The 22,283-nt window shown below is 45.9% G+C and overlaps 1 protein-coding gene and 1 long non-coding RNA gene across 3 annotated transcripts; both read left to right on the top strand.

Moving 5' to 3' along the window:
- Positions 1-347: 347 nt before the first annotated feature.
- On the top strand, positions 348-21,782 carry LOC142068832 (uncharacterized). 2 transcript variants are annotated; one of them, XR_012664749.1, is made up of 3 exons: positions 348-426; positions 19,066-19,422; positions 21,451-21,782. It is a non-coding gene; the product is annotated as an uncharacterized LOC142068832 (long non-coding RNA). The 2 variants fall into 2 exon arrangements; XR_012664748.1 differs by lacking the exon at positions 21,451-21,782 and having other exon boundaries at positions 19,066-20,816.
- Positions 12,807-14,421, top strand: LOC125622615 (olfactory receptor 4D2-like). Its single transcript, XM_048820739.2, has one exon. It carries the CDS (start codon positions 12,807-12,809, stop codon positions 13,752-13,754), a length of 948 nt encoding a protein of 315 aa, XP_048676696.1. The 3' UTR covers positions 13,755-14,421.
- Positions 21,783-22,283: the final 501 nt, after the last annotated feature.

The following is a 22,283-nucleotide window of genomic DNA, read 5'->3' as shown; positions in this document are numbered from 1 at the left end:
GGAGGTATTGTTTCATGATCTCTGTGTGTATATAAAGTCTGCTGCAGTTTCCACGGTATGCATCCGATGAAGTGAGCTGTAGCTCACGAAAGCTTATGCTCAAATAAATTGGTTCGTCTCTAAGGTGCCACAAGTACTCCTTTTCTTTTTGCGAATACAGACTAACACGGCTGTCACTCTGAAACCCAGAATTAAAGTGTGTGTATAAGAAGGATCTGCCACTAGATGGAGCTGTGGAAACAGCTCTGTTTGACTCCACAAAGGAAAATGAGCCAGTAATTTGAAGCTAAGAGGATCTTGTTCGTTAGAGAGCTCTTTCTTTATCTCCCTCCCCCTTCCCCGTCCCCCTTCTCCCTCCTTCCCCATTCCCCCTTCTCCTTCTTGTTGTGCGCACAGAAAGCAGAAGACCAGAAGTTCAAACTGCAGGTAATCCAATGTTTATTGGGGTTAGTTTTCAGCAAGCATGTGTTCCATAACACAGCCTTGTGTTTCAGTGTTTCGACTTTTTCTTTTCAGTCGGCATGATTATACCTGAACTGAATGCCCACCGCAGTTTCACCCCTTACAACCTATGGTTATGTTGTGTTTTGGGGGTTCATGCGTCTGGAGTTTTTATTTCACCCCTTTTGTACCCCATGGGAGGGGTAAGAGAGTGAGGTTGTGCTACGGTCAGAGGCAGGCATTTTTTTGGCTCTCCCCTTACCAAAATCCCCCCTTTGTTCTTCTCGACTGATTGCTTGACCTTGCCTTGATATAAGGAGTTGGGGTAGTTTTTAAGTGTTCGCTCGTATGTTACACTTTTACCATGCCCAGTAACACTTTAACTGCTTTTATTTGTTTATATTATTCTAACAAAAACCCATTTGGCTTGGGGAAAAGCAACATACTAGTGTTTTTTTTCTTAGTAAGGATCCCTTTGTTCACATGTATTAGTAAGAATATATATGTATCAAAAACTAAACAGGTAAAAGCAAAACTTAAAATACTATATTTTAGGCAAAAATACAGGCCTGAATCCTAACATTGACATTTGCACTCCCTAACATCATCATGCCAGGCTTGGAAAAAAGGGCCTCAAGGAAGGAGTGAAGAAAATGACGACAGAGGTCAGCACCTCTCATGGGACCTAAACAAAACATAGGGAGCCATGTTTCCATTATTTAGGGACTTCACACAGACAGGAGGCTGGGTTTAGAGGATTGGCCCAAAAGAAATCTGATGAGGTTCAGCAAGGACAAGTGCAGAGTCCTGCACTTAGGACGGAAGAATCCCATGCACCGCTACAGACAAGGGACCGAATGGCTCGGCAGCAGTACTGCAGAAAAGGATCTGGGGTTACAGTGGACGAGAAGCTGGATATGAGTCAACAGTGTGCCCTTGTTGCCAAGAAGGCCAATGGCATTTTGGGATGTATAAGTAGGGGCATTGCCAGCAGATGGAGGGACGTGATCATTTCCCTCTATTCAACATTGGTGAGGCCTCATCTGGAGTCCTGTGTCCAGTTTTGGGCCCCACACTGCAAGAAGGATGTGGAAAAATTGGAAAGAGTCCAGCGAAGGGCAAGAAAAATGATCAGGGGTCTGGAACACATGAGTTATGAGGAGAGGCTGAGGGAACTGGGATTGTTTAGTCTGCGGAAGAGAAGAATAAGGGGGGATTTGATAGCTGCTTTGACCTACCTGAAAGGGAGTTCCAAAGAGGATGGATCTAGACTGTTCTCAGTGGTAGCTGATGACAGAACAAGGAGTAATGGTCTCAAGTTGTGGTGGGGGAGGTTTAGGTTGGATATTAGGAAAAACTTTTTCACTAGGAGGGTGGTGAAGCCCTGGAATGGGTTACCTAGGGAGGTGGTGGAATCTCCTTCCTTTGAGGTTTTTAAGGTCAGGCTTGACAAAGCCCTGGCTAGGATGATTTAGTTGAGGATTTGTCCTGCTTTGAGCAGGGGGTTGGACTAGATGACCTCCTGAGGTCCCTTCCAACTCTGATAGTCTATGATTCTGTGATTTTCTTTAATGAGCTGAAGTGCAGTAAGAGTGGAACATGTTGCCCAGGTTTTTCAAAGTGCACCACAGCACATGGGGAGGATGAGAGGAAGCCCATCAGTAACACCTGCAAACAGGAGGCCTTCAATAGGCAGCTGTGCTCCCTGGAAGGTAGGATTTGTGAGATGGACCATTTCATGGAGCTTATGTGGTGGAAAAATGAACACCCAGATCTCATCCCCTTTATTATATTAATTTAAAGGTGAATGAAATGATATCAAAAATGGAAATAGATAACATGAGCAGCGGCTGGCTATATATGTCCATTATCTCTGAGAGGCATACAAAATTCTTAAAAACCCATGGCCACCCCCCAATTTTTAACATGGGCATAATTTGGGAAGCAGGGGTCCATGCGTTACCCCTTACCCCCCAAACTGCAAGCTTCAGGTGGGTGTGGAGCGGTGCTGGCAGGGGCTGATGTTCATGGTGGGGAACTGAGCTGATAAGCTCCCCTGCTGGTGTTATCAGCTCCTCTTCCCAATGGGGGGAAAGGAGTTATGGGAACCACGTCTCGCTATGACAGTGGATCCCTCTCAAGTGCCTCCTCCCCCTTTCTCCTCCGCTTCTGTGCAGCCCAGCTATGAGGGGCCGGGCCTGAGTCGGGGCTGGAGATGGGGATGGCTGGAGGGTCTGGTTTCGGTTGGGGGAGGGGGTCTCAGGCCTGGGTGAGAGGGGACAGGCCAGAATATAAAAGAAATAGAAAGTTAATTAAAGTAATATAGATTTGAAAGTTTAAAAATATCAAATAAAATTTAAAAAGTAAATAATAATAATTATTAATAATAATAATAATAATAAAAAGTAAAATCTGAGATTGAACCAACCCCTGCCAGATGAGAGTCCCTGGGACTGACCTGTGCTTGCCTCTATCACACGGCAGGGGCTTCTGCACTCACACCATGAAGGGGAACAGAAAGATCTGCCTTTAAAATTCAACTCTATCTAGGGTGACAATATTTCAAGTTCCCAAATAGAGGACACTGCTGGGGGAGGGGACCTGGAGGAGGTATTGATGAAGTGTTGGGAGAGGGTTTTGGTAGGGTTGGAGCTGTGTGTGTACTGGGAGGGGGTATTTGGAAGGTGGTGGAGGTGTGTATGTGTACTGGGTGGGGTATTGGGAGGGGGGGTGTGTACAGGGACAGGAGAGGGTATTTGAGGGTGGAGGGGTGTGTGTGTAGTGGGCAAATGTATTTGTGGGGTAGTGGAGGGGGTATTTGGGGGGTGCTGTGCAATCTCTTCATATTAACACGACACTGGTTTCAGAGAGATCTGACTCTGTCCAGTCCCAACTTTGCTACCAGTAAGTAACCCAGGATCACGGCTACAGAATCAGAGCCTGTTCTCACTTACTGTTATAAACCCTCATTTCTTCTTTGGAGGTACGCCAGCCAGCTGCCTTTGGAGCAGTGCCACCGAAAGGGCACCCGAGCCGTGGCCTTGCCTGCGCTCTGCCCCAAGGCCCTGCTCCTGCTCCTCCAATTCCCCCATGGCCCCACCAATGCTGCTTCTCTTCCCACCCCCCCAAAACCAAAAACTGTCCCTCTCCCCTCCCTGCAAGAAGTCCTTTTCCTTCCCTATCTTTGTTTTTCTCTTTCCTACCTCTCTCCTTTTTCCTTCTGTCAATTAAGAGTCTGGCTCAGCCAGCCAAGACTGAATGTTTTGTAACACTGCTGTAAGCCTGTGACCAGAAAGACAGCCAAATGCAAAACCCTCAACAGCTGTAGGCTGGTACAAGTTTGCCAGGTGTCCAAGTGGCTGATGAGACAGGTTGCTGTGCCTGTGTTTTTCCAACAGAGGGTGTAGTAAATGAGAGTCAACAGCAGAGACAAATGGGAATGGGTGACGGGGATGGCCCGCTGCTCCCATTGGCCAGGAACGACGAACCGCAGCCACTGGGAGCTGCAGAGGCCATGCCTGAAGACTGTCAACGTCAGTAAAATGTCTCACAGCCTTCAATCAGATTACCCTGATTGCCGACCACTGTACTAGAGCAGTGGTTCCCAAACTTTAACAGCCCACGAACCCTTTTCACTACATTGTGAAATCTCATGAACCCCCTCCTAAAAATGAATATTTCCAGGGATTTAAATTTAAATTTCCTCCGCACTCTGTGGGGCTCCTGCTGCTGGACCCCGTTGACCACCACGGTCAACTGAGCTCCACTGAGCTCGGGCTGCAGGTCCCCGCTGCCCGGCCCTGCTGTCCCTGGGGCTCAGGCTGCCAGCCCCAACTGCCCGGCCCTGCTCTCCCTGGGGCTCAGGCTGCCAGTCCCAACTGCCCGGCCCTGCTCTCCCTGGGGCTCAGGCTGCCAGCCCCAACTGCCTGGCCCCGCTCTCCCTGGGGCTTGGGCTGCCAGCCCCACGCAGAGCGCTGGGGTTCGGGCTCCCAGCTCCCCTGCTGATGGGGGCAGGGCTCGGGCTGCCAGCCCCAACTGCCCGGCCCTGCTTTCCCTGGGGCTCAGGCCGCCAGCCCCAACTGCCTGTCCCCGCTCTCCCTGGGGCTTGGGCTGCCAGCCCCAAGCAGAGCGCTGGGGTTCGGGCTGCCAGCTCCCCCACTCATGGGGGCAGGGCTCGGGCTGCCAGCCCCAACTTCCCGGCCCCGCTCTCCCTGGGGCTCAGGCCGTCTGCCCTGCAACTGGGTCCCACCTGCTGCCTCCAATGCCCGGGGTCCTCTGGCCGCCATTAGTGACATCTTTCTGGTGAAACCCCTGTAACGTTCTGCGAACCCCAGTTTGGGAACCACTGTTCTAGAGGCACTGGAAGAGGGACTTCAGCCACTCACACTATACACAGATGTGTACCAGAGTCTCCCTATCGCCACAAAGGGAACATATGTCAGGAGAGTTTGTAAACTGCACCAGCTCCATGCCCATGCTTACAGTTCCATTGTCATTACTATAGTACCTAAAAACTTCAGCAAAGATCAGGGCCCCATCATGCTTGGTGCTGCGCAGAACAATAGTAGTGGAAATCTTCAGCCCCAAAGAGTTTACCATCTGAGTAGGCAAGACGGAAGAACAATAGGAGGTCATAGAGAGGTAGATAGAAGGGAAATGATTGGCCTCAGGACACACAGCAGGTCAGTGGCAAAGCTGGGTTGAGAACTAAGGGCTCCTGAGTTCTTTGTATACTTCGTCATGCTCCTTTTCCATACTGCTGTGCTCAGACCTCCATAAGGCACTGCCATTCTGGGCCTGAAGGACCTTCATTGAGTTGAGGCTGGTCAGCCGTTGATAGACTTCAGCCCTCTTTGTGCACCAAAAGGGCCCACTGGGGCTGATCCTGCAGTCTATAAGGATTTTGACTAAGGAAGGGCTTCAGGTTTGGGCCCATGGGGTTTTTTGCATACACAAGGAATGCAGGATGGAAACTGTCATGTCAGCTCTGATATCATGAGCCCACGTACCCTGGAACAGAGCCAGCGCTAGGCGTAAACAGACTAAGCAATTGCTTAGGACCCCAAGCAGCTCAAGGGGGGCTCCTATGTGTTTTTTATTATGCGTTGGGGGAGGGGCAAAAATATTCCTGCTTAGGGCCCCCAATGGGCTAGCACTGCCTCTGGCCTGGAGTTACGGAATTGTCATTTAATTTGTCCACTGGCCAAATTTTAATGCCAAAATGACCATGTTGCTTTATTGGTTGTGTCCCTGTATGGAAAAAGTTAAAAAAAAATAATTAGAGAGAGAATATACACAAAGAGAGTGCGTGTGTGTGTGAGAGAGAGAGAGACGCAAACAAACAAGAAAATACCCAAAAACATACAGGGTGAAATCCTGGCTCTGCTGAAGTCAAAGGCAAAACGTTAATTTAATTTAATGGGGCCAGCACTTCATCCCAGGACTTCAACCTACATTCACACAAGTGCTTGATTTTCAAAACTGTACCACTTTCAGCCACCCCAGAAATAAGAAACAACATGAGGGAACAGGTTTGAAATTATTGGCCTATAACTCGTCATTGTGCCTACATAATTAGCTGTGATATACCCTCAGAACTACAGAATCACGATAGATAGATAGATAGATAGATAGATAGATAGATAGATAGAAAAAGAAGGTATGGACAAAACTCAGAATTTCCAATTTGTTGGAAATTTCAACATTTTTAAATTTGTAATTGGTCCAATTCTGGGGAGGAAAATATCAAAATTTCCCATGAAATGAAAATTCTGAAAAAGAAATCAGTTTGGGAAAGTTGTCATTTCAGAAAATTTCTCAATTTTGTTTCAGATTTCTGAAGTGATGTTTTGAATATTATTTTAAATGTTATATTATTTTGTGATATTTACATGCTTCATTTCATGTCAGGAGCAGCAGCGCATTGCAGGGTTCCAAGTGGGTTTGTCTAGCCCATGCTGAACCCATGCTTCACTGCTATTGCTACTCAGGTAGCTCGGTTAGTGCTAGCTTGTATATGCCCACAGGGGCTTTAACCACACCCCTCGATTGCAGTGTAGACGTACCCCAGGAAAGTTAAATGGTTTGTGCAGGTAACTCCTTTAATTTTCTTTAAATCCCCAGCCAGAGCCACTCAGGTTAGGATGGTAAGAAGTGTTAGGGGGCTTATTCCTTTACCCTCTCACTTCCCTGGTCCTTCTTGTATGAACAGAGAGCAACAATACCCAAAGTCCAAAGGTGCAAACAATTCGATGTTTATTGGGGTGAACTTCCAGCAAGCTTAAATTTAAGTTCCTTTTTCCTTATTTTCGAATCCCAACTTACTTTCTGTTTGCCCCTAATTTATATAGTAATATTTTCAGCTATACCTTAACCAATCATTTTACTGAAATTTACCTAACCAATCCTAACATATTGTAACATAATTCTCTAACCAATTATATTCCACTACCCTCATTAACTTACAGCTAGCAAAATTAATTATACAGCAGACAGAAACAATTAGAGAACCAGACAGATTAACAATAGAAAAGTGGGGGCCATAAAGATAAAACATACAGAAATGTGGGTTTTACAACCACAACTACTGAGAAGTGATTTTTTGCCAGACAGGATGCTATCAAACTTTAAGTTGTCTTTAAACATTTTTCTCTGGAGGTCATAGGCATTATCAGGACAGGAGTGTATTCCTAACAGCCCCATAGCACCTTCTTTCAATGTGACTGGTTTGGAATGTGAGGATGTGACCGGTCGCTTTCCAACTTATGGCTACTTCTGCTGCTTAGCCAAAGGCCTTAGCTTAAGAATATGGCCTCAGACTGGCACTTGCAGCAAGTTGCTCTTGTAATCTTTGTGTGCTGTTGTGCTAGGGACACAAGTCCAATTAAAAGTGAACGAGGCTGCTGTTTGTAACACCCTTAATGACTTGGCCTGGTCAGAACCCTACAAATTAGAATTCTATTCTATCCAAAGGACTAATCAGGATCCCGTTAATGTTATTCCTGAACTGCCTGATAAAATTAGGTACCAGAATCTTCTGAGATGTCTAGACCAGGTTCTGATTGATACAATAAGTTCCCAAGTGCCTGTTGAGCTGCAAAATGTTGAAGTTTGGGGACCCAGATTGTATGAGCCCAGAATCAGACCAACTTTGAACTTGGACCTTACATTTTGACATCACCAAAAGGTTATTAGTCCCTTCAGTAGACCTCTTGAACAAAATAGGTTAACGGGGACCATGAGGGATCCAGCAATACAACTGCCTCCTGCTATAGTTGTTAGACTGCATTGCCCATTTAGAACTGGCATGAAAACCTTAAACCCTGATTACTTCTGTTGTGTTTCAGCCCCTTGATCAGATTTCTATGTCAGCACCAGGACAGAACCCAGGAATCCTGGAATTTCCTTTGGAGGCCAGTCAAATGTCCAGTTCTTGCACTGTGACCCCCAATAGCCCCCTTGTGTCAACCCCAGACATCTCTGCACTAAAGGGAATTTTCACAGCCTCTTGTATTTGAGTGACTAACATAAACACAAAAACAAACTGCAACACTCCATTAACTTATTAATGAGTCCTCCAGTGGAAGTATCCCCAGTTCCCCAAAGAGTCAATTTTCTTGATCATGACCCGTGACACGCAAGAGGATTTTAGAGTCGTTTCTTCTCATGTAAGAGTCAGTAATTATAAAGGGAAGTTTTGTGCCACTGTCCCCTCTTTGGAACGAGGTCCTCTTCCCCTGCCTGTCAGAAGAGCAAAGAACAGCTCTGAGATTTGACTCCCCAGGCCATCCTCGGTCATTCGGAGGAAGCTGGCTTAGAGATCACAGGTACAGCTGGTTGTGTGAGGTACTGATTCTCGGTGCATAGAATGTGCAATGTGATCCTACGGATACGCATTGTTATTGCAGTGCCGATAATGGAAGAGAGATCTGGTTGGGGAAATAACATTTAATACTTATAGATTGATTTCTCCTCTGAAGGGCTTTACAGATATCAGCTGGAGATTTCAGAGGAGCCTGGGTTAGGAGGAGAACAGTAACTGCTAACAAGTAAAGAGAGATCTGGTCGGAGGTAATACACTTAGTAGTTATAAAGGAATCTTTTTTTATAAAGCTCTTTAAAAACGATTAGCTGGGGTTTTCAGGGGCACCTCCATGAGTTAGAAGGAAAATGGCGCACAGAACCTTTACTGCCACGGCTATCTGTGACAGTCTCTTTCAGGGTATGTCTACATGACAGTGGCTTCAGCAGCACAGCTATTCCACTGCAGCTGTGCCACTGTAGTGTAGACGCTTCCTGCATTGACGGGAGGGGTTTTACCTTCTATGTAGCAAATTCACTTCTCTGAGAGGGGGTAGTTGGGTTGATGGAAGAATTTTTCCGTTGACCTAACTTCATCTACAGTGGGGACTAGGTGGACCTTACTACACTGCATAGAAGATAAAGTTTTTCACAGCCCTGAGCAAAGTACTGAGGTCAACCTATGTTTTAGGTGTAGACCAGTCTTCACACCTTGCTTCTACCATGGTAGGACCCTCTGCTGCCCAGATCTGAAAGATCTATCTCTGGGGCAAGGCGGAGGTGAGAAATGAAGACTAGAAAGAACCCAGGGAAGTGCCTGGATCAGCAGACAAAACCAGAGTGAGATTCCCAACACCATAATGATCTGAAAATGGGGGTAAACAGTAAGGGGGCCAAATTTGCAGAAGATACAAAACTACTCAAGATTGTGATGTCCCAAGCAGACTGCGAAGCGCTACAAAAGGATGTTACAAAAGTGGGTGATTGGGTAACAAAATGGCAGATGAAATTCAATGTTGATAAATGGAAAGTAATGCACATTGGGAAACATAATCTCAAATATACATATAAAATGATGGGGTCTAAATTAGCTGTTAAATGACTGGTGTGGAGAAAGTAAATAAGGAAGTTTAATTTACTCCTTCTTATAACACAAGGACTACAGATCACCAAATGAAATTAATAGGTGCAGGTTTAAAACAAATAAAAGGAAGTATATCTTCACACAACACACAGTCAGTCTGTGAAACTCTTTGCTAGAGGATGTTCATATTGAGATCCAGGAAGTGGGTGGGCGGAAGCCTGCCTACTGCTAAAGGGTTCCGCCCCCCCCCCCCCCAGGCTAAGGGGGAGATTCACAGGACCTGGAAGCCAAGTGATTTCAGGAGGCAGCTAATAAAATAACAGGAAGAGGAGTGTGGTCAAAGGGTCAAACAAAGGTAACCCGACGGGAGGATGTTGTGAAGGCCAGGACTATAACACGGTTCAAAAAAGAACTGGATAAGTTCATGGAGGATAGGTCCATCCATTAGCCAGGATGGACAGAGATGGTGTCCCTAGCCTCTGTTTGCCAGAAGCTGGGAATGGGCGACACTTGATGATTACCTGTTCTTTTCATTCCCTCTGAAATACCTGGCATTGGCCACTGTCAGAAGACAGGATACTGGGCTAGATGGACCTTTGGTCTGACCCAGGATGATTGCTCTTATGTTCTTAGAATCCTCTTTACCAGAGTCTCCATTATCCGGCTCTGTGTGTTAACTGAACTGGGGATGAAGCTCTACGGATGATTGGAATTTTTGATGATCCAATCTGGCCCCGGTCCCTATTAGATTGGATAAGCAGGGAAGGATCGCTTGATGATAACCTCTTCTGTTCATTACCTCTGAAGCACTTGGCATTGACCACTGTCAGAAAACAGGATACTGGTCTGACCTAGTGTGGACATTTTTATGTTCTTATATTCTTCTTTCTACTAGAAAGGGGGTTGTGCACCTAACTCTCTTTAGTTCCATTGAAAATCCCATCCTGAGTGTCTGAAATATTCCAAAGTCACACATCTAACAGTGATGAAAGTGTATCCTATGCAAATGTTGGGTGCCTCTCTCTTTCCTTTTACTGGCTAGTGCATGTATAGAGGTTTGGTGGCTTTCACACAATGTTTGAGCTAATAGTTCTGGTCCTTTCACTCAACCTGTAGAAGTTCTTACCTGTAGATCATGAATTCATTCCTCACAGATCTCCTACTCAGAGATCCTTATCCTAAGAGCAGCACCAGAGTAGCAAATCTCAGATATGTACAGGTGGGGGACAAACACAGGCATACACAGGCAGGTATATTACCCCTGTGTCCAATCATCTTCTCAGTATTTCACTACAGAGGGTTTTGTGTGGTCTCTGCCAAAAGCTAAAAGCTGGCTGATTGTAAGGATTATTTTGTGATGTTTGTAGAAGTAATTTTAGAGTACCAGATAGGATACTGGGTTTCAAAACTGTTGAAGTGAAACTTCATCACAGGAGGCAAGGTGGATGTGGGGCTAACTCTATCAACATTGAGAACAATGGACATCCATGGAGCAGCCCATATACGGACCAGGTGCCAGTTTGAGGATGGCAAAGCCAAAAGAAAAAAAACCCAAGAAAAATCTCAGAATAAGATGCCCCCTGGGGTAAGAACCAATTCTCTGTAAGTGTATAAAAGAGGAAGAAAGAGTTGTTGTCCATTACAGAGGAGAAACTCTGCCAGTGAGGGTGTTTCATGAAAGGTGGATCCTCGCTTTCTGAACTGGACAAGCACTGCAAGGACTATAAATATTAGGCAGGAAAGGAACTTGTTAATAAGCATATGCTATCAGTTACGTTCTATGTTTTGTTCTTTTACTCATAACCTTATGCTTCCAAACCTTTATACTTCCTTTCGTTTGAATCTCTATCTCTAACTCTATCATTTGAATCTCTAGCTCTGTTCAATAAACTTCAATGTGGTTTTACTACAGATGCATCTAAGATCCCTGTGCTAGGACCAGTGTTGAACTGAGGTGGGGGGTGTGTCTTCCACAGAGGCGGCAGATCAGTCTGCAGTGCAGGTGTCTGAAAGTGAGACAAATGGGCTGTGTAAATTGCTAGCCTGCATTGGGACAGAGCGGGGCCCGTGGAGTTCAAAGCGGAGACTTGTGGCGCCAGCAGTTGGTGGTTGGGGAGGGTTTCCCCTACTGGACACAAACGAGGCCCTCACACGCTGGAAGCAGGTGGCAGTGATTCACCTTGGACGCCTCAGAGAACTCTGAATAGTGCCACAGCTATGCCCACCCATCCCCCGATTTTCATCACCTCCAAATGATTGGCATCATCAATACTTTACCTGAGTGCTCACAGTCATTAGAGTGTTTAACCTCCTGGCACTCCTGCAAAGAGACGGAAACTTGCAGCATTATTGTAGAAAGGGAGAACTGAGGCTGTGATTTTCAAAGGACCCTAAAAATTCAGGAAACTAACTCTCTACGAAAATCAGTGAGAACTGGTCCCCTAGTACCCCTATTCCTCTTGGAAAATCCCAGAGCAGGAGGGGATGGGATTTGTCCAAGGGCACAGAGGATGACTATGGCAGGACAGAAACCAAACGCAGCTCCCCACAGTCCAAACCAGTGGTTTACCCTCAAAGCCATCCTCCCCCGCTGCTCATGCTTGGAGTGACATGGCGCTGTTCTCTATGTGAGAGATTTTCAGAGCTGGTTGACGTTCATTTGAAAAAAATAGGTCACTCTCAAAAAGAAGGATTAGTTTGAATCAGCATTTTTGATTGGAAAAATCACTTTTGGGGATGGATGTTCTCAAATTTTCTTTAGAACATGTCAAAATAAAATGAAACTTTTCATTTCATTGGGAGCCACTATTTTCACTTCTTGCATTTCAAATGGTAAAATGTAAGAACATAAGAACAGCCAGACTGGGTCAGACCAAAGGTCCATCTAGCTCAGTATCCTGTCTTCTGACAGTGGCCAATGCCAGGTGCCTCAGAGGGAACTAACAGAACAGGTAATAATCAAGTGTTACATCCCCACACATCCATGTGAGAGTGTTGTGGTTTTCTCACACTTTTTTACATTCTCATCCCCAATTGTACAGTAGGAAAAAATGGGGTAACCTGAAATATAAAAAAAGAAAAGAAGAGGGGAAAACAGACTGAAGATCCCAAACCTGGATGCTGAAAAAGAAAATCAGGGAGGTCTAGAGCCCCAGGGCTGCAGGAATAGGAATGAACACAATGGTTACCAGAGGAATTCTTTGGTGGGCAGGCCAACCCCCCTTATTCCAAGTACCCCAACACTGAAGATCGGTATTGGTGAAATGACAATCATCTGTTGTATCAGGATTCCCCTGAAGTGGGGATGAGGATGTACTGTTTAATTTAGAAATATAAGAAAATTCCCAAACCACCTTGGTTTGTTGATGTGGGTTTAAAATAAATGTCATATGCGTAACTTTAAGGGGGAGATTATAAAAACATTAGGAGTAGCAGTAGTAGTATTTCTGTTCAATTTGCAGATATATTTTAAGGACACAAAATGGAACAGCAGAATTTCAACACCACAGTGACAGAATTTGTTCTCGTAGGCTTCACTCAGAATCGTAAGCTACAGTCTTTTCTCTTTGTGGTCTTCTTCATAGTCTACATGACAACCTGGGTGGGAAACTTCACCATCATTGTTGCCGTGATTACCGACCACCAGCTGCACACTCCGATGTACTTTCTGCTGGCCAACTTGGCTTTCCTAGATGTCAGCGACTCTTCAGTCAATGCCCCCAAACTGCTGTCAGGTCTCCTCTCTCAGTGCAATATCATCTCGTTCAATGAGTGCCTCCTCCAGATATTCTTCTTCCATTTCATCGGTGCTGCAATGACTTTTTGTCTTGTGGTGATGGCAGTCGATCGATACGTGGCCATCTATAAACCACTGCAATACTTGACTATCATGAACCGAGGTGTATGTGTGGGGTTGGTGGCACTGGCATGGCTGGGTGGGTTTGCTCACTCTATTGTACAGATTGAACTGATCCTCCAGTTACCGTTCTGTGGGCCTAATGTCCTAGACAATTTCTACTGTGATGTCCCACAAATCATCAAACTGGCCTGCACTGACACCTACTTGATTGAACTATTGATGGTCTTCAACGGTGGGCTGCTTCTCATAATAGTCTTCATCTTTCTACTCACTTCATACACCGTCATCTTAGTTGAGATAAGGACACATGTCACGGAGGGGAAGCACAAGGCTATGGTCACCTGTGGAACGCAGATGACAGTTGTGAGCTTAATATTCATTCCTGGCATCTTCATCTATGCTCGACCCTTCAGGAAATTCCCCATGGACAAGTTGGTCTCAGTCTTGTACACTCTAATCACCCCAATGCTGAATCCAATGATCTACACGCTGAGAAATGCCGAGATGAAAAAGGCCATCAGGAGACTGATGAGGAGAATGCTGTTACCAGGGAAGAAAATAGAGGCATGATTTATATTTTTGAATGATGATTTCTATTAGAAACCTGATTTCAATATGTCAGACAGAGCATATATATATGCTCAATCATGAAAAATTGTGTTCAGAAATAAATCACAGACCAAGGGTCAGAATCCTTAATGAAGTCTATGGGACCGGTTGGTGTAAATCAGTAGAACTCCATTGGAAACAATAGACCAGGACCTCAGTTTGTGTAAATTGAACTAGCTGCAATGGGCTTAGAGATCCAGATCACTAGCCAGTGTAAATGTCCATAGACCCATTGTAGTCAATGAGCCAGATCCCCGGGTGGTGTAAATCAGCATATCTCCATAGGAGTTGTGGGCCAGATCCCTAGCTAATGCAATTTGATGTCACTCCCTGAACATCTTGCAGCAGCTAAGGATCTGAGCCTGACAATTTTTGCTAAAAATGTTCTATTAATAATTTCAAAGATGGAAAAAATCAGGGAAATCGAAGTCTTATCAGGAAGAAAAAACCCTTTCAAATGAAGAATAGTTTATATAGCATAAGTAATTTTCTAAATGCCACGATGTTATTACTGAATGTTCCAGATTAGCAATATGGATATTATATTATACATTATACATTTCTCCCTCATACACAGATGCTGTATCTTTGTGTTTCTCATGTGACTGGTAAACAGTGTGATTTAATAAAAATTCAATCGCTGCTTTCACAGAGAATTAGTTAATTCTTTGAGACAATGTTTGTAGTTCTATTTCTATCTATACAGGTTAAATGAAAGTTCTCTTTGGTTGCCTTTTAAAAAGCAGAAGGTTGCACCTAAGTGGCTAGTAGGATTTTCAAAAGTCCCTAGGTGCATAACTGTCATTGAGTGCTCGTTGGTCCTCTTTGAAAATCTTAGTTGGCATCTATCTGGATTTAGGGTTGCCAACTTTGTATTTGCAGAAAACTGAAAACTCTTGCCCTGCCCTCTGTACCGCCCCTTCTCCGAGGCCACACCCCCAGTTCATTCCATCCCCACTCCCTCCATCATTCGCTCTCCTCCACCCTTGCTCACCTGCTCATTTTCACTAGGCTGAGGCAGGAGGTTGGGGTGCGAGAGGGGGTGAGGGCTCTGGCTGCAGGCTCTGGGGTGGGGCCAAGGATGAGGAGTTTGGGGTGCAGGAAAGGGCTCTGGACTGGGGGGTTGGGGTGCAGGAGGGAGTGGGGCTCTGGCTGGGGGTGTGGCTCTGATCTGGGGCCAGGTATGAGGGGTTTGGGGTGCAGGAGGGGACTCCAGGCTGGGGCAGGGGGTTAGAGTGTGGGAGGGAGCTCTGGGCTGAGGCAGGGGTTTGGGGTGTGGAGGGAGTATGGGCTCTGGGCTAGGGGTTTGGGGTCAGGGGTGGGGCCAGAAATAAGGGGTTTGGGATGCAGGAGAGGGCTCTGGGCTGGGGCAGGGTGTTGGGGTGTGGGAGGGCATGTGGATTGTGGGTGGCGCTTACCTAAGGCGGCTCCCAGGAAGCAGCGATATTTCCCTCCGGCTCCTAGGTGTAGGAGTGACCACGTGGCTCTTTGCACAGCCCATGCCTGCAGGCACCACCCCCTCAGCTCCCATTGGCTGCGGTTTCTGGCCAATGGGAGCTGCTGAGCTAGTGCTGGGGGCGGGAGCAGTGTGCAGAACCACTGTGGCCGTGCCTCTGCGTAGGACCCAGAGGGAAATGCCAACAGTTTCCCGGGAGTCATGCAGAGTAGGTTAGGGAGCCTGCCTGTGCTGCCAGCTGGATTTTTAATGACCTGATCAGCAGTGCTGACCGGAGCTGCAAGGGTCCCTTTTCAACCGGGCATTCTAGTAGAAATCTCAATACCTGGCAACCCTACCTGGATCTTATGCACCTATATATAGAATATTAGACTTGGAAGAGACCTCTGGAGGTCACCTAGTCCAATCCCCTGCTCAAAGCAGGACCAACACCAACTAAAGACTGCTGTGTGTATATACCAGACAACACCAATGAGGTAATAGATCATGCTAGCCACTTAGAACAAATCACATATCTTCCCCACGAAGAGCCAAGTTCTTTATGGAAGTGGCTAAGTAACATTTTCAATTTCTCTGGCATAGGAAACTGGTTGTTTCAGGGAGCCCTAACTCTCCTGTTTGGAATCCTAATAATTTTTGTATGTTTTCAGTTACTTTTCTGTTGTATCCAAAATTGTGTCAGGCATGCTACACAGATAGCTGCCCCAAACCAGAGTGCTAATTTGATGATTTTAAATATCACTGAGGAACAAAGAGATAAAGAACGATTGATATGTGGAACCCAGTCATTGTTGATCATTGCGTAGCATGACCAAAAGGAGGGATTGTGAAAGTAGAATGAATTATATTGAAATTATAATTCATTAAAGAAATGCTACTTGAAGGGTTTGTTGAAATATAGTTGTCAGGAAGAGAAACATTAAGGAGTGTGAGACAATGGGTCCTCAAACTAATTAACTTAGAGCTCCTACTGAGCTAGGAGATTGGTAAACGTTAGTATGCAAATAAGATATGTATGTATATTTGTCAGTTTCTGCTTCCTTTTGTCTCTTATGTTAAATTGGCTTTGGCTTATTTGTATAAATAAGTTAGCTTGAGCCTCAGAGAGGGACTCACATATCTGGTTGCATAGGCAAAGCGCTTTGCTAATAAACAGAGTGGTCTGACAAATTATGTGAGTCCTGAATCTGACTTTGACAATTTGGAGGTTCCACCGAGATGGCAACCATCTTCACTGGGGCCGTGTGAGTCCTGACTGTTCTTAGGACGGCCGTGGCAAGCTGGCACCTGGGTATTTGGCCCGAGCGTTCCTCCGCCAGAACGGAAGGGTGCATGACCACAGTGAAGTCTATGCCATCGAACCTGTTGGTTCCCACTCTGTTCTGGTAGGGATCCCGGGATCTGACATCAGGAATCTGGTCAGGTAATTATTTCTGTGTGTTGTCCGGACTGAGGACTGTCTTGTCTCTGTGTCTATCCGTCCTCCCTGTGATGTGTTTGAGTCTGGGCGCCGTCTCCGTCCGGGGATCAGCTGAGCAAAGGGTTCCTGTCCCCATGGTCTGAGTGAGTGAAATCTGCACAGTCGCAGCCACACCATGCCTTGGGTAAAACCCTTGGTGTGAAAGCAAGGGCGATTGTGGCAGTAGCCTGTGGACTCCTTTGGTGTGTTGCACCAGGCATCGCTCTGATGAACCCGACTTTCCTTCTTGTGTGATTGGTGTCTAAAGTCCTCCTGTATGGGTAACCAGACATCTAAAAGAACACCGGCTCAATTTATGTATTTTAGGAAGGGTCCAGACTCCTGTAAATTTCTGGAAAATGGTCTAGGCTAACTCAGGAGAATCCCAAAATTCAGTGGCCACTGTTAGGATCTTGGGACAAAGACCGAGTAGACGTCTTAAAAGACAAACTCGGCCAACCTAAAACTAAATTGGCAAAAGGAGAGGTTGATTGTTTCATGCAGTGGTGGGAAAAGGCAAATCATAGGTGGACAGAATCAAAACTTGCCTCTCTCAAAGACTCTGGCTTCTATCCCACCAGATGCAACTCATTTTACTGTTGTTGATTTGTGCTCTGCTTTCTTTTCTGTCCCGGTTCACCCTGACTCCCAGTTCCTGTTTGCCTTTTCTTACAAGGGGCAACAGTACACATGGACCACACTGCTCCAGGGGTATACTGAAAGCCCATCATATTTTTCCCAAGCATTAGCCCGAGACCTTGCTGACCTTGTTTTCCCGTCCAGGTTCACACTAGTCCAATATGTAGGTGACCTACTCCTCTGTTCCCCTTCATTGTCTGCCTCTGAAACTTTAATGCTCCTTACTGCCCTAGCAAATAAGGGTCACAAAGCTTCTCGCTCTAAACTACAACTCTGTCAAGCTTCTGTCACATACCTTGGCTTTCTCCTCTCCCAGGGTTCCCGTGCACTGTCTCCCACCCACGTCCAAGCTATCCTTAGCTTTCCCCAACCCCGCTCCCCACGCCAGGTCTGGAAGTTTTTAAGCGTGGCTGGATTTTGCAGACAATGGATTCCCCAATATGCCTCCCTTGCAAAACCTCTCCAGGAACTCACTTGATTCTCTGTGCCTGACCCCATGCCGTGGCCCCCTGAGGCCAATTCTGCCTTTGTTTTCCTCAAACAGGGTTTGGCTTCTGCCCCTGCCTTAGGGCTGCCTGACTATTCTAAGCCTTTTACCCTTTTCTGCCATGAACAATCTAGGTGTGCACTTGGAGTTCTCACTGAGATGCACGGAGAAAAGAACCGCCCAGTGGCTTATTTCTCTGCCACTTTAGACCCTGTTGCCCAAAGCTTACCCCCCTGCCTGCGTGCTGTGGCTGCTGCAGCGTGCCTAGTCAAAATGTCTGATTCCCTTGTTCTCCGCTCTCCTCTTACCGTCCTGGTCCCTCACTGACCTCACCCCGCTCCAAGACTCTGCCCCAGAAACCGAGAAAGAATCCTGGGTTGCCCAAGGTTGCTCTCTACATCCTGATTCTTTTTGGCGCTCGCCTACTGGCACCTTTGTAGCCCCCTTTTCACTCTACCCATCTCTGGCTGCCCTGCTACATGGTGTTTCGCATGTCAGAAAGGATGGGATGGTCTCTGCTGTAACTAAGACAGGATGATGGGCCCCCCATTTTAGCTCTTTTGCAGCCCGCCACTGTGCAGCCTGTACCATTTGCCAAAGCCATAATATTGGTAAACCTGTAAAAGTGGCCCAGGGGTTCTGAGGTCTGCCTCAAGCACCATTCTAGCATTGGCAACTTGATTTTGTACAAATGCCTAAGTGTCAACAATATGAATTTATATTGGTTATGGTATGTTTATTCTCTGATTGGATTGAAGCCTTTCCTTGTCGCAAGGCTGACCACTGTCTGTTGCCAAATGTTTGTTAAATCATATTATGCCTGCCAAGGGAATTCCTGCTACTCTGTCCAGTGATCAGGGTACACATTTTACTGGACAACTTGTTCAACACCTGGACCGTATATCGCACATCAAACACCTGTTGCACTGTCCCTCCCACCCACAGAGTGCAGGTGCAGTTGAAAGACAAAATGGTGTACTTAAGAATAAGCTGGCTAAAATTTGTGACTCTACAGGATTAAGCTGGCCAGTAGCCTTACCCATTAGCCCTTATGGACATGAGATCCACTCCATCCCAAAGGCATAAATTAAGTCCCTTTGAAATTGTTATGGGACGCCCTATGCGAGCTATGACTACCATTACTCCCATTCCAGATTTGAACTTGACTCACAGTGCGCTCCTTCAGTATTGCAAGGGACTAATGCAAGCTGTAAGTCACTTTCATTCACAGGTTCAAGCCGCCTGGCCCACAGAACCCACCTCTGACGCTTGCCACAACCTCGAGCCAGGTGATTGGGTCTACGTACAGTGCCATCATCGGAAGCACGCCTTGGAGCCCCAGTGAAAGGGTCTTCGTCAGGTACTGCTTACTACACAGACGGCTGTTAAACTATCTGGCATCGCAGCGTGGATACATGCTTCACAGTGTAAGAAGACACCATCCCCAGAGAACCAATCATCATCTCAGGACAACGCAGAGTCAATTTTGACTCCAGGAGAAGACATAGAGGAACAGTCTGCAGTACCTTACAATCTACACTCTCGTAAGGGTTGCCAGAAGCAGACGAGAGGAAAAAAGAAAAACCTGGTAGGCATAAAAACGTGACTGCGGTTCCCTCAGTTGAGGTTGTCAGAACCAGAAGAGCCTTGCCTCCAACATGTGCCTCTGCCTGTTCCTCGGCTGCTGGTATCTTACGGTCTGGGGAGACCACAATGACAATTCTTTTATCCAGCAGCAGGTGTGACTAGCTCAGACCCTTAATATTTCTAATTGCTGGGTCTGCAGCCACATCCCAGCCCACTCTCAAACTGGTGTTCCTGTCCTGGCTATCCCACTCAAGTCCCCACACCTCACTGGAGGGCCTCATCCGTTTAACAAAATATGGAACAGCAATGACACTTGGGAAGCGGTGGGAATAAATGCATCTAAGTAGATAAGTGTGGTGGAGGGAAAAGTTCATTGGTGTTGGGTGTGTAATGGGACAGGGCTGGATCTGGGGAAAAGCCGTTGCCTTCAGCTTATTGTGGCCAATGGTGTATGGGATTATTCAAACAAAACTAAAAAGTGGCGGGCTGGGTAAATAACACCACTCCTCGTCAGGAGAATTACCCTGTACCCTTTGGGGGATACTCCTCCTCCTTTGCAAACACCTATATAACAAATGGGTGCAACCGACCCTTCCCAGCCTTAATAGGCCATCACTGGGTGTGTGGGACCAGAGCTTATACCACACTACCAGCTAATTGGTCAGAAATCTGTTATCCCGCCTGACTCGTCCCACAATTCGGAGTGCTAGGAACCTTCCCTCGAGAACGCCTCCACAATTTCAGCCGAAAAAGAAGGGACTTAACAGATGCCCAATGGTATGTAAATAACATAAGCCCCTTAACCTGGGAACAGGCCATTGGCGGTTCCTTCATACCATTAGGGGGAGTAATACACCATGCAAAAAGGCTCCTAAGGTTACAAGCAGTAGTTGAAATAATGGCAAATGAAACTGGAGAAAGTTTAAGAGCCCTAGCCAAAGAAACAGGGACAATCCAACAGATGGCCCTCCAAAACCATCAGGCATTGGAGATTGATATGTGGATCCCAGTCATTGTTGGTCATTGCGTAGCATGACCAAAAGGAGGGATTGTGAAAGTAGAATGAATTATATTGAAATTATAATTCATTAAAGAAATGCTACTTGAAGGGTTTGTTGAAATATAGTTGTCAGGAAGAGAAACATTAAGGAGTGTGAGACAATGGGTCCTCAAACTAATTAACTTAGAGCTCCTACTGAGCTAGGAGATTGGTAAACGTTAGTATGCAAATAAGATATGTATGTATATTTGTCAGTTTCTGCTTCCTTTTGTCTCTTATGTTAAATTGGCTTTGGCTTATTTGTATAAATAAGTTAGCTTGAGCCTCAGAGAGGGACTCACATATCTGGTTGCATAGGCAAAGCGCTTTGCTAATAAACAGAGTGGTCTGACAAATTATGTGAGTCCTGAATCTAACTTTGACAGTAACAAGAACCAGGGAAGTGAAGGGAAAGCCTGTGACGTTGCACCCCATAATACTTTTTAGAAATATGCTTATGTGTGTAAATATGACATAACTGGAATATGTTTTATGCTAGATATGCCATATAACATGTCTTTGCAAAGGTTATGTTCTACTGAATGTATCCATCCTATTTGTATGCATGTATCATACAAGCAGTACACCTTCTCACTCTTATGATTCTCATGATTCTAGCAGCTTCTTAATTGGCTCCAGGTGTCCTAATTAACCTGCCTGCCTGAATTTGTTCCAGCAAGTTCCTTCTTGTTCTGGAACTGCCCCTGTTACTTTACCCAGGGAAAATGGACCTGCTTAATCTGGGTCTAATATATGTACCTTCTAACACTCTCCTGTAGCCATCTGGCCCGATCCTGTCATAGCCATTAATGGTGGTTTGGAATCTCGATGGCTCCCATTAACCAGGACAATTGGTTGTAAATGGCTCTGTTTACTTGTAAGACTTCCTGTATACCTGTGTGCCAGTGAGCGGGTAATGAAGTCTCACAGGACATGTGATCATGTCACCTGAACTGGAATCCATCTTTAACCTGGTGCTTTTTCATTTAGAAGGAGGCGTGGAAATCCAGAGAGACACAAAGGATTCCTGCCTTGTGCCAAAGCTATTGAAGGGGGTAGAACAGAACAAAAGGGGCTGCAGTCATGAGAAATCCCCTAGTTACCACCTGAGCTGGAACTAACAAGAACTGTACCAGGGGAAAGATTGGGCCCAGACTAAGAAGGAGTCTAGTCTGTGAAAGAAGCTTATTGGAACATCTCTGAGGGTGAGATTTACCTGTATTCAGTTTCTTAATGTATTAGACTTAGTCTTGCATGTTTTTGCTTTATTTTACTTGGTAACTTACTTTGTTCTGTCTGTTATTACTTGAAACCACTTAAATCCTACTTTTTATTCTTAATAAAATCACTTTTGTTTATTATTGAACCCAGAGTAAGTGATTAATACCTGAGGGAGCAAAGAGCTGTGCTTATCTCTCTGTCAGTGTTATAGGGGGCGGACTTTTTATGAGTTTACCCTGTATTGGCTTTATACAAAGTAAAACAGATTTATTTGGGGTTTGGATCCCATTGGGAGCTGGGTTTCTGGGTGCTGGAGACGGGAGTACCTGCAGAGTGGCTTTCAGTTAAAGCCTTCAGCTTTGGGGATGTGGTTCAGACCCTGGGTCTGTGTTGCAGCAGGCTAGCATGTCTGGCTCAACAAGGCAGGGTTCTGGAGTCCCGGGCTGGCAGGGAAAATGGGCTCAGAGGTAGTTTCAGTACGTCAGGTGACAGTCCCAAGAGGGTCTATGTGACTGAACCCATCACAGTGGGAATGGACTGGAAGACCCCTAGATGTACCTTCCAACCATACAGTTCTATGACTCTTTGTTTTATATCAGTGA

The sequence above is a fragment of the Caretta caretta genome, chromosome 13, assembly GCF_965140235.1.
Source record: "Caretta caretta isolate rCarCar2 chromosome 13, rCarCar1.hap1, whole genome shotgun sequence".
Lineage (NCBI taxonomy): Eukaryota > Metazoa > Chordata > Testudines > Cheloniidae > Caretta > Caretta caretta.
Note: the sequence above shows the minus strand (reverse complement) of the source record. Positions and strands in the feature narration are given on the sequence as shown.